Source organism: Hippopotamus amphibius, chromosome 12 (assembly GCF_030028045.1).
Source record: "Hippopotamus amphibius kiboko isolate mHipAmp2 chromosome 12, mHipAmp2.hap2, whole genome shotgun sequence".
Taxonomy (NCBI): domain Eukaryota; kingdom Metazoa; phylum Chordata; class Mammalia; order Artiodactyla; family Hippopotamidae; genus Hippopotamus; species Hippopotamus amphibius.
Window position 1 is genome coordinate 60,803,724 of NC_080197.1, and position 13,477 is coordinate 60,817,200.

Here is a 13,477-nt window from a genome sequence, read left to right on the forward strand (position 1 = left end):
ATTATGCATGAACATGAGAATTATCTTCAAGTAATGAAGAGCTGTTCATGTATAAAATGGAACCAGTTTAGTTAATTTTGTTGTAGAAGGTAGAATTAGTCCTAACAGGTGGGATTTACAGAAGGAGATTTTAGTTCAGCCTAAGGGATACTTTTTAATCATTATATTAATGCCATAAGAAAAGACTTGTAATATGAAGTATTGATGCTTCATTGCTGTCAAGGATATCATGTAGGGAAATTATTCACCAGGTTAGAAAGTGAACTTGATAACACCTTCCGATTATAGCATTCAGTATTCTGATTCTCCTGTCTAAAGTAGTCCCAAGGCATAGCCTCAAATCCAGTGCTCTAGCAAGTTTATATGCCAGTATATTGGATTAAATAATTTTTTTTCTTTTATCATAAAATAAGGAGGGTGGGAAGCGTGGAGCATCAAAACTTCTTCTCTTTGATTCGCTCTAATACGTTCAGCAGGTTCAAGGTCAACTGCCGCCATTAATGATTCCCGTATTCCCTCCTGATCAGCGGACACTGGCTGCAGCTGCCCAGCAAGGATTCCTCCTTCCTCCAGGCTTCAGCTATAAGGCTGGATGTAGTAAGTACCGTTGATTTTTCATTTGGGAGTGGGTGGAGGGCATGGCTTTAGGCAATTTAATGTTCCAGCCACACCAAGAAGTGAAATCACCCATATAGCATTTTTATTTTAAAGAGGAAGCACACAGAAAGTGTAAAAAAGGATTTGTGTTGGTATTTAAGAGCTTAGATTATGTCTGTGCTTCTGAAGCCACTATTTGCTTTTTATAATTTGGTTTCATAACATTTATTTCCAGTGTATTCTTAAAATACGAATACAATTTTAAGGTTCAATTTATTTTTACATAGGTAAGCTAGGAATATTCATTTTAGTAGCTTTCCATTGCCCTTTAAGATAAACCCAAGTTTCCTAATGTGAATTAGTTGGCCTTCCATAGTCTGTCTCCTCGCTATATTTACAGCCTAATTTCTTACTAGTCTTCTTTTAGTTCTTAGACCAAACCATACTCTTTCTTGACTTCGGACTTGAATTGTCTGTGTTCACTTCTCCTTGGTATTCTGAACCTCTTCCAACTCAGACCAGGGAAAGTTGGCCTTACCTAGCTACGTCGCTTTCTCCAGGTTCCTTTGGATCCTGTGTATTTTCTTTCACTTTAATTGTAAATTCTTTGAGGGCTAGTACTCATTCTGTCTTCCTTATTGTTACAGCTAGACTTTTAGTACAACTTCAACTATTTGTTGAATGAATGAATGAGTAAATGATTGAGCATTCATTACAAACAATACAGCGGCATTTTTATGCTGTGATAAGATATTGAGATAACTGTTTATATTGTTTATTAACTTTAGTTGCCTGTGATTTTATGACTTTTTTTTCACCAAAGTCAAAACTATACACTGTTAGTTTTAGAAACAATGTAATCCTTCATTTCCTAAAATTCAGATAACCAAAATGCCAAGTATAATCTGTTAGATAAAAATAGTAACAAATTCCGAAGAGGGGCTAGACTGCTAAGCTAAGTATCTTCTAGAACATCATTACCATGGCCAGAAAAAATATATAGAAAGCAAGTATATTGAAATATGTTCATTGATCCAAGGAGAATGCCATTGAAAACAATTAGCAAAATATTATCCTTTTATGTATTTATATAAAATACTATTTTGTAGATTTTGGTTCATTTATATGTTAATAAATTTTTCCAATAGCACGTTGCTGTGCTTCAGCACTTATTGCATTTGAGAAGTTCTGTCGAACATTACTAGAAATCAGATCTGCTTCCTGTTAAATAATGTTTTGCGTTTTCATATTTAACATTTATTCTTAGTTTTTAAACCTTTCTATATACAACAGTGAAGAAATGGGATGTGATTTTTTAAATATATAAAGCCATTTGAGTGAGTAGCTTGCAGCTGTGGAGTCTAGGTAAAAGTGTACTGAACTGAGGGCTGTCAAAATCCATCCTGTAGGCACTTTGTGCTTTGCCGTTTTTAACATGGCTTTTGCACATCTTTCTTTTGACTTTGGTTTCCTGCGTTTTAAGATGGTGTTCTCACTCTGGATCCTTAATTTATTCATTTAATATTATGTCACATAATTGTATCTTTGTAGATTGATTCATCCAGAAACACCAACTTGTTTTTATGATTAAGGACTATATTTATATTCTAAATATTTAAATTCTAAGGATAATATAAACTTTAAGAGGAAAATTTTAAATTCTATTGCTACATTAATTTCTGAGTTTTTAATTATAAAAGATTTTTTTGTGTCCATTTACCTAAGAAATTACTATTCACATTAAATGCATGTTGCCAGTGTTTTTTTTGTAGCCTTGGTTACTAAAGTGGAAATTAAAAAAAAAACCACCACTTTTAAAAATCATCAGTTGCCTCAGACTGCACCTGCAATACATACATATAGACTAGTTCTGTTTTCCAAAAAGAAAAATTTTAAGCAACTGTAGAAATAAGTCCCATTAGCAAATATTGTGCTGAAGAGAAAACCACACTGAGTATGAACAATAGCGTAACTGTAGGCCTGGAAAAGGTCAAGAACACCTCTACCTCACTCCCATTTGACAGAGTTGGCATAGTAAATTTGTTCAGTGTTAATGTAACGTGGCGTGGAGAAAGGTTTCCCTTCCTAAAGTTGCTAGCATATTAACCATTTGGTATTCATACCTTCAGTGCTTTAAGTTATATGATACCGCTTCTTTTGTATCCTTGGAAATAAAATAGAATAAGGCCTCTACAGCTGCTGGCAAGCTTGAAACGAGCATCATGCCAAACTTTAAAACTAAGGAGAAGCCAGTAGCAAAAGAAAGTGCCACCCTTGCTGACACTCTCACACTCTGAATCAGTTTGAATGAGGAGCGGGGTGGAAGCGATAAACAATCCAGACTATTTGCTTCTGATGATGTTTCAGGGAAAGAGACCAGTCTTGCCATCTTCTCTCTTCAGTGGGACTTCCTATTTTATTCCCCCCATAATTGTCAATCATATGTGACTTCTCTGGTTGTCCTTTGTTTTGAGTAATATTACATGGTTCTCAAGGAAAGAGACATTGACTAATCCATCTTGATTTAAGTTTCAAGTAAATATGAAAGATATACTATTTTTTGTTATCGAGTACTCTCAAATGCTTTTCATCAATCCATTCAAGAAAGTATTGATGCTAAATTTTTCTGTTTAGACCATGTGTCTTGATAAATAGAATTAAAATCTTTGAAACTACACAGGAAAGTTAAAATATTATCAATGGGTGGGCTTCCTAGGTGGCTCAGTGGTTAAGAATCCACCTGCCAATGCAGGGGACACGGGTTCAATCCCTGCTCCAGGAAGATCCCACATGCCGCGGAGCAACTAAGCCCGTGTGCCACAACTACTGAGCCTGCGCTTTAAAGCCCGTGAGCCACAACTATGGAGCCCGTGTGCTACAACTACTGAAGCCCATGTGCCTAGAGCCCGTGCTCCGCAACAAGAGAAGCCACGGCAATGAGGAGCCCGTGCAGCACAACAAAGAGTAGCCCCCACTCATTGCAACTAAAGAAAGCCCGTGCACAGCAAAAAAAGAACCAACATAGCCAATAGAATAAACAAATTAATTAATTAATTAAAAAATATTATCAATGGGGAAAAGATAAAAACAAGTTGGGTAACTTAGCCATCACAGATTGAGTTAGTATCTTCCTTTTCCAAAAAAAAAGAAGCTTCTAGTTGGAAATAAAGGTATTTTCCCTTTAAGAAATATAATGGTAGAAATACTGTGTGGAATGGACATCTACAGAATGTAGTTGCTGGCATTTCTCTTAACTGCAAGAAAGCGTATCATTAAACAATATAAGAATAAATTAATAGCCCCACCAGAGACTTCAGAGCAAACTGGCTAGATGGAAAAGAAGGTTTAGAGAATGTTGTGGTCTACTCTTATCTATGTATATGTAGACAAATTTACAAACATCAATATATTATCAGAATTTTAGGTCTGTTTTGGCACTAGCTGTTAGTGAAATCAAGCATGAAACCATACTTCCTCATGAATCTATATCTAGTTATTGCTTTCTTACTTATTAAAATCTAAAAATACTTCCAGACTTCTAAGGAGGTAAAAATAATGGTGTATTATTAAAGCGAATGCTTTTAATATATATAATAACTTGAAAACAGTTATGTAAAAACACTGAATCAACCAACTCAATTCAGAGACTATTTCATTCAGGGAAAAAAATAAACAATCTGCGTATTTAACATCAGTTCTATGAAAATTGTCAATTCATTTGCCATACGTAAACATACCCCAGATTTTATATTGCCTAATTAAAAATCCCAATTTTAAATTATGTTTATAGGTACTAGCTCATTTTAATCAGAAAACAATCATTAAAGTCCTTGAAATAAATTTGAAAAACTCAATAACAAAAACTGGGAGTTCCCTGGTGGTCTAGTGGTTAGGATTTGGTGTTTTCACTGTTGTGGCCTGGGTTCAATCCTTGGTTCAATCCCCCGAGCCGTGCAGTGTGGCCAAAATTAAAAATGAATAAGTAAGTAAATAAATACTAATTCCAATTCTGAATTATAAGATAAATGCATGTACAAATGAGTTGGTTCAGGTATACTTTGGACAGTTGAAGAGTCCAAACACACAATCCATTTTCTTCTGCTAGAAAGACTGAGTGGAGTCCTAAGCTCTTAATCAAAGACTTGAACCTGTAAACTGCAAAGCTTGTATCAGGTGGATATTTTTGAAATAAAATGTACACACCTTTGACACCTGCAGAACCGTTTTATGTTGGCAGGAAGATTTTTGTGCTGGCTCATTATAGAAAAAAAATCTACCAAAAATCAAAATTAATTTGAATATGTATGCTGGTTTTAGCCCATTTTAGACTTGAGAGAGACATCTGAGGTAAGGTGGTTGAAGGTTTCAAGTTTCGTGAACACCAGTTTCTCTGACCCCAGCTTTCAGTTCCCTTTCCACAACACACGGCTTCCTCACACCCCCTCCCCCACTGAAGTTAAGTGCTGTTCCTTCAGAGCACATATTTTATAGGCAGAAATGAAAGGAATAGGTGCTTCTCTTTTTACTAATGACTATAGCCCTCTGCCTCTCTCCTGTCTGTCTGGGTGTAAAATTTCCAGCCACATAATTCTAATAGATGCTTTAAAATTTTTGACAGGAAGACATTTTATGTGGAAATTTTAAAAAATCTACAGGAAGGCAAAATCCAATAAAATAACCCATTTTCTATATGTAGTGGGAAACAAACTGTTATAAAAGAGTTGGCCTGACAGTTTGGCCCAAAGCTCAGATTGAATGTGTCACATAGCTACAGATATAGTATCTTTCCTCATAGATGGGCTATACTTCCCAAACTAATGAGCTGTAGTTCCCAAACTGTGCGCTAAGGTACCAGGGTGCTGTAGCTAATTCACAGGGCCACACACGATATTTTAAAATTTCAAGGAAAATACAGAGGCATCTTTCAGATACTACATAAATTACCTGAGTTGTTTGAAACTTATTACTTAATAAACTGGAGCAGTTGAACATTTCTTTTGTCCTAAGAGTGACATGAAAGATTCATTGAGCCACTGATGGTGCCTGAATCTAAGATATTTCAGAACTTGTGGCCTAGTATTTATATACTCATTTTCTTGAATGTTATAACTTTTTTACTTGAAAGTTACTGTTGTTGACCTATCATGTTACAACCACAGAACAGAATATTATATCAAAATGTATCTTGCACTTATAAGGATATGTCTAATACCCTGCAGATAAGCAGTTGATTTGCCTCACTGTGCTACTTTGATTGTCTTTGTGCAAGTTATTGAGCTTCAGTTTCCTGACCTACAGAATGGATTAATAACACCCATTTTACTGAATTGTTACTGAGATTAAATAGGATTCTATATGATACAGTGTCTATCTTAAGTTACTTTTAAATGATAGATACTGAGTATAAACCAGCAAAACATGGATCCTGTGTCTCCCCACCCCCACCCCACCAAAAAAAAAAAAAGATTATAGAACCACATCCAGCAATTAATTACATTTCATGTCCTAGATGGTATCAAATTCATTCTGCCACACCTGAATGAGGCTTCCTCTGACTAGGAAAATACAGTTGTTCAGAGAAAAATATGGATGTGCTGATGGAGTGCTGTTGGAAACATTTGTCTCATGTGGATACAGTCTTAACCTTAACTATTTCAATTATAGTCACCAAATTTTAAACTTTTTTATTATCATTTTACACTTGTCTATTAGAGCTCCTGTTGGAGAAGATCATGTGATTTTTTTGAAAATGTATTTAGTCATTGTTTTGGCTGAATGGAACTAGAAATATATTCACATGCTCATTCTGCATTTTAACACATTGATTAATTTTTCAGAAATGTGCTAAATAAAATAGCCGTATAAAGTTACTGATTGAAATATTTAATTGCCTTCTGAGATTAGCTTAAATAAATAGAAGTCGATGAGCCAAGCTTAATAAACTTAAAATATGCTGTATTTACTCGTCATCAGTTTTCTGAACAGTATTTCCGCTTCCAATAAAAAAGGAAACTCTCAGTTAATTAGTTCCTCATATACCACGGTAAAATTAATGTTTAGGAGTTAAATACCATAAACTTCCTCAGGCACATTTGCTGATGTGTTCCTGTTTTTAGTTAATGTCACATGTTTCATTGTTTAATGGGGTTATCATGTGGGTTTCATTATATCTCTCTGGTGCAGAGGGTCTATGTGTCTCGCATTTTAGGAGACTGCATGCTAATTTCTGATTTAACTGTGTCAGCTGTGTCAGCTGACATACAGGTCACTGACAATCAGTGCTGAAACAATCACCCAATCACAAGCTAGAAACTATTGACATGGTATGCTTTTATTGAACTGACAAAATAGGAAACAGGTGTTGTCAGGATCATATACTGTAGATTCTTTGTAAATAAGCATAGAGAAGAAGATGTAATCATATCTTCAGGCTTCTGTGTTTGTGTGTGTTAGAATTATTGACCAGCTCTTCTGCTTACCTCCCCTCCCCTCCCCAAATCTTAGAAACCAATGGTGTTGGGCAAACCTGACGTAGTTTAGAGCTTTGTCAGTATTTATTTTTGTAAAGAAGAACTTGATACCTAAACAGCCAATCATTTAAATTCTCGTCATAGATTGGTGGCATAAAAATATGAAATGATTAAAAAGTAGAGAACTGAATGCAAAAAAGTATACAACATTGCACAATTATATGGTGACAGCCACCTTCCAGTTCTCGTGGAACAGATATTTGTAGGTTAATAAAATGGGACCTTTTTTTTTCACTAAAAAATGGAGTTTATAATAGTTTACAATACAGTATTCATCACTTAGAAAAGAGAGATATATATGTCTTTATTGTAACAAAGTGTCATAACTTAGTGTAAAAATAGCTTATATTGTGCCTTATTGTTTATAAAGTATAGAGACATAATTAATTTTAAGCAGTATAACTCTGTGAGGTGATAGCTGTGCTATGTTCGTAACCAGTGTTTGATCCAGTCTCCCTCTACTCACGCAATACCACCGCCAAAACACACACATCCAAGCAAACCAAAAAAGCAAAAGCCCTTTCTTTGATAAATTCCTCAGATTTCATTAGACTAAAACTGTATCTAATCTTTTAATCCATCTTGTTTGCTTTTTAACAGTTAAGAACATTAAGAGTGCCATTCAATTAAAATATAAACTCAGCTCAGTATTTTCTTTTTGACATGATTGTCATTCTTGATAACATAGAAGTTGGCTAGTGGCACTGTGTTTTCAGACAAGAGGCCTCAGAAGGTGATATTACTTTATGAGTTTGCAGCGTAACCCTCAGAATTCTAGGTTCATATTTTTGTTGCCACAGCAGACATGGAATCTCATTTTAGTATTAGACTCACACTAAATAGGGTCATCAAACTGAAGTATAAGCCCAGAGGAGCAGTATATTATTTTATTTGAATAGATGGAACTGTTAACAGTACTGAGCAACTCTATTGCCCAGTAAACGTGCTCTTTCACTGTAGACAGCTGCACTAGAAGGCAAACTTTAGTCATAATGTTGATAGGACAGTGTGGAAGAAGAAAAACATTTAATAAAACAGGCTGAGTATCTTGCTTGTAACGCTATAATAGATGTCTGTTTTCCACGAGAACTGAACAAGTCGTGCTCTTGGAATATCATGTGAATCAGATACTGTATTAGACTTTACTGTAACATGCCAAAATAATGCTATCTTAAACGTGGAAAAAGAATAGCTTTCACTCATGTAACAGTTCAGGCATTCCTCATATGGTAGCTCTGTGGTAGGAGGTCGGTGGCTTGTTCTCGTATTTACTGTACTGCCTTCCACAGACTGTGGCTTCCGTCTCACAACCTTCGTACTTCTGCAGCTCCCCTGTCCCCACTGCAGCCAGTGCAAAGGGCAGAAGCAGTGAGAACTACAACTTTTTAAACATTACTGTTTGACTAATGATTTATTTTTGCTCTATTTTCAAAGAACATATTTAAACTTTTCTTAAACCTATTTATATAGTCATCTTATAACCCTTCACATTTTTTTCTAATATATTAAAGATAGCATTTGCTGACTGTGCAAACCTCAATGTAGAAGTATATGAAACAAACTGAGAGATCTCTGCCTGCATTCCTATAATCCCTCCTATACTCCCACTCTGTGGAGGTGATTGCTGTTAACAATTTGGTACCTGTTTTTCCAGAACTATACATATATATATAATTATTCATACATAAATATGTATATACATGTATTTATATCTAGATATCAATATGTAATATGCAGGATGTGAGCACATCTGTATATTATATGAGATGTATATATATATATACACATATATACACTAGATATATATATGTCCTCATAATATATAATGTATGGGAGGGTAAATGTTTCATAGACTATATTCTACTTATAAATATAACAAAACATCATAGCCATCTTTCTTCCATACTCTCAGACCTAAATTATTCTGCATCATATTTCATTAAACTAGATACACTATATTTTATTTGGTCCCCACTAATGAACATTTAAGTTTGTCTACAATACTTCACAGTTTTAGACAATGCTACAATCTTTGTGTGCACATATTTGCCCCAGTGAATTATTTGTGTAATCAGTTTTCATTACCAGTATATGGTATTTTACTTGTGTTTGTTTCTTTTTGAACATTTTTTACCTGAGAGATTGTCTCTAAATTCCAGTGCTCTCTGAGTTGGTTAATAGAGGGTTTAAAACTTTAAAAATTGACTGCTCTGAGCTAAGCTGTGAATAAGCATCAGTGAGACTTGTAATTTGAAACTATTGTCTCAATTTAATAAATTCTGTCAGAAAAAAAATTACTCAAAGTGTCGGCAGACCTTGGTAGTCACAATCCCATGTAGTCTTATTCTGTGCCCTTGGGCAAGTCACTTTCCTCTTTGTGCCTTAACTTTTTAATCTTTAAGGTAGCTACAGGAATGTCTTCCCTACTCCATAGGCGATTATAAAAGTTAAATGGGATGCGTCTGTGCATTTCTAAAGAAATTAAGTTACTGTATGATATATCATTATTACTTATAAAATGTATCAACGCAGTTTGAAAATTTAAAATGTGATATAATTGAAAGGATTTCAGGAATTTATCTATTTTAGATCGCTATACTTCTGGTCATTCAAGACATATACATTGTTTTTCATTTTTTAGGGAGAGGGGAAAGTTTATAACATTTCTTAATTTCCAGAGGTCTAAAATTTACCATCCTAGTAGAAATGTCTAGGCCAGAAGTCTTCCCAAATTCACATTCCTCAGGCTTATTGTTAGAGTGGTTTAGGAAGCTTGTTGTTCTCAACCTGTAGAACATGGACTCTGAATACACTCCGGGAGGATGTCTATCAAAAGCCCTGATAGATGGAACAGTGGAAAGGCTATCAAGGGTGTCAAAAAATGAAATATTTTTAAAAATTGAACTACTTGCTAGACCTTCATATTGAAACTGCAAAATAAAAGAGAGAGAGCATTTAAACTGGTCTGAAGTAGCTTATATGAATGCCACTTTTCCAGATCCCTGCTTGCTAATACTTTCATCATTTTCGATGCTTTTCTACTGTGCCGTTCATTTCTTCATAAGACATGGAGGCAAAATTTAGACAGTACTGTGATATAGATGTAAATGTAGAAGCAGTTCTGTGATTAATGATTCTCTTTGAGCAGCTTAAAATGAGTTATGCAATAGTTAAATGATGCCTTGGTCGTAATGGTGGAATACAAAAGGAAAAGGAGAGTTGGTCGATTTATTGTCACCTATTCAGGGATACTCAAATTTCTTAGATAATTAATCAGGAATTTTCATTGGTACTAGAATTCATTAGATTTATGGGCAAAGAGGTGAAGAAAGAATGCTATATATTTTATATGCAGAAACGTCTTCCCATTTTGAAAGGTGTTTCTTAAAGAGTTTATAATTAATCTCTTACTAAACGAGCCAACTAGGTAACTATTAAATTAAGTAGGGTAAAGTTTTCATTTCCAGTGCTATATTAAGAAGACAAAAAAAGTTTCTTATTTTTAGAAAAATCTCTTACTGAAAAAAATTAGCCTATGACAGAGCAGTTAAGAACTAAAAATCACCTCAAAATAACTTCTTTTAAAATAGCTATATAGTCAACAAGAGATAATTTATTAATTCTACTTTCTCAAATAAAATTTATATGAAATATTTATATTCATTACTTAATAGCATTTCTCTTAAAAAGTTTTAAATATTAAAGTCATATTATACTATTCTAGCAAATCTAGAAAGTCTTTACAGGTTTTCTGCAGTTAAAAATCCCTTCACCTTTATTAAGTATACCATATCAATTGTTCTGAATTTCTTAACTTGTGTTCCACAAGATAATTTAGGAGAATTGTTAAAAATTTAACTTCTTAAAATGAGGGAGGAAGTATAGCTGAGCTTATTGCTATTTGAAAGAAAAGTTCATCTTGCTTGGATTTCAGAAAGTCTGAAGTGATTGGAAACAGTCACTGTGACGAAGGATTTTTTTTATTTTAATCATTTCTTTGTATAGAAAACATCTTTTCTAGTAAACACCTTGACCATGCTCACTTACTTTAATGTATCATGATTGCAGATTCTTATTAGTGAACATAAATTATTTGAAAATTTAGGAATTTCAGGTTATATATTTATAATGCCCAAGAGAATATGAATGGCTTTTAAAATCAAAATTTACGGAAGAGATAACTTATGAAATATTAGAAAAGAATGTTTTGGTGTGTGAAAATTTTACAGAAAATTCTTTAACCACCTCCTCAGATCCTTATTTCTTCATATCCTTAAACTCTAGACCTCTCTTACCCACTGCATTTTCTGTCTTTCCTTGGTATCATTTGCAGCCGATGTAAAACACTATTATTGTGTGCATTAAACCCTGTACAAAAAAAACCTATTTTTTTCTTATTTGTGTAATTATTTTCTTACACTCTGTTTCTTCTATTAAGCCTTACGCTTTTCACATGGGAAGAATGGTTTCCTGTGTTTGAAATGTGTTAATTTCTTTTTTTTTTATTTTAAGCTCTTTATTGGAATATAATTGTTTTACACTCTTGTACCAGCTTTTGAGGTACACCAAAGTGAATCAGCTGTATTTATACATATATCCCCATATCCCCTCCCTCCCACGACTCACTCCCACCCTCCCTGTCCTGGCCCTCTAAGGCATCGCTGATCATCAAGTTGATCTCCCTACAGCAACTTCCCACTAGCTAGATAGTTTTATAGTTGGTAGTGTATATATGTCTATGCTGCTCTCTCACTTCGTTCCAGCTTCCCTTTTGCCCCCCGCACCCCAACCCTGTGTCCTCCAGTTCATTCTCTGCATCTGCATCCTTATTCTTGCCCTGTCACTGGGGTCATCAGTACCAATTTTTTTTTTTTTTTTAAGATTCTGTATGTATAAGTTAGCATACAATATTTGCTTTTCTCTTTCTGGCTTCCTTTGCTCTGTATGACAGACTCTAGGTCTATCCACCTCATTACATATAGCTCCATTTCATTCCTTTCTATGGCTGAGTAATATTCCATTGTATATATATATGTGCCACATCTTTATCCATTCATCTGTTGATGGACATTTACATTGCTTCCGTGTCCTGGCTATTGTAAATAATGCTGCAGTGAACATTATGGTACATGTTTCTTTTTGGATTATGGTTTTCTCTGGGTATATGCCCAGGAGTGGGATTACTGGGTCATATGGTAGTTCTATTTCTAGTTTTTTAAGGAACCTCCAAATTGTTTTCCATAGTGGCTGTACCAACTTACAGTCCCACCAGCAGTGCAGGAGAGTTCCCTTTTCTCCACACCCTCTCCAACATTTCTTGTTTCTAGATGTTTTGATGATGGCTCTTCTGACCTGTGTGAGGTGATACCTCATTGTGACTTTGACTTGCATTTCTCTAATAATTAGTGATACTGAGCATCTTCTCATGTGTTTGTTGGCCATCTGTATGTCTTCTTTGGAGAAATGTCTATTTAGGTCTTCCGCCCATTTGTGGATTGGGATATTTGCTTTTTTGGCATTAAGCTGCATGAGCTGCTTGTATATTTTGGAGATTAATCCTTTGCCCATTGCTTCATTGCCAAGTATTTTCTCCCATTCTGAGGGTTGCCTTCTTGTCTTGTTTATGGTTTCTTTCGCTGTGCAAAAGCTTTTAAGTTTCATTAGGTCCCACTTGTTTATTCTTGATTTTATTTCCATGATTCTAGGAGGTAGGTCAAAAAGGATCTTGCTTTGATGTATGTCATAGAGTGTTCTGCCTATGTTTTCCTCTAGGAGTTTTATAGTGTCTGGCCTTACATTTAGGTCTTTCATCCATTTTGAGTTAGTTTTTGTGTATGGTGTTAGGAAGTGTTCTCATTTCATTCTTTGACATGTTGCTGTCCAATTTTGCCAGCACCACTTATTGAAGAGGCTGTCTTTTTTCCATTGTCTATTCTTGCCTCCTTAGTCAAAGATAAGGTGCCCATATGTGCTTGGGTTTACCTCTGAGTTCTCTACACTGTTCCATTGGCCTACCTTTCTGTTTTTGTGCCAGTACCATACTGTCTTGATCACTGTGGCCCTGCAGTATAGTTTGAAGTCAGGAAGCCTGATTCCACCAACTCCATCTTTCCTTCTCAAGATTGCTTTGGCTATTTGGGGTCTTTTATGTTTCCATACAAATCATAACATTTCTTGTTCTAGTTCTGTGAAAAATGCCGTTGGTAATTTGATAGGGATTGCATTGAATCTGTAAATTGCTTTGGGTAGTACAGTCATTTTCACATTGTTGTTTCTTCCAATCTAAGAACATGGTATGTCTCTCCATCTGTTTGTATTGTTTTTGATTTCTTTCATCAGTGTCTTATAGT

General features: G+C 34.8%; 1 protein-coding gene across 24 annotated transcripts in view; it reads left to right on the forward strand.

The window, feature by feature from the left end:
• SOX5 (SRY-box transcription factor 5) overlaps positions 1-13,477 on the forward strand; it is a 952,888-nt gene that overhangs the window by 829,751 nt on the left and 109,660 nt on the right. For 22 of the 24 annotated variants that reach the window (XM_057701095.1, XM_057701087.1, XM_057701097.1 and 19 more), the window contains one exon: positions 474-597. In XM_057701095.1, coding sequence (XP_057557078.1) covers positions 474-597 — 124 coding nt within the window. The remainder of the gene's footprint in view (positions 1-473; positions 598-13,477) is intronic. The other 2 variants (XM_057701106.1, XM_057701107.1) reach the window with 2 other exon arrangements.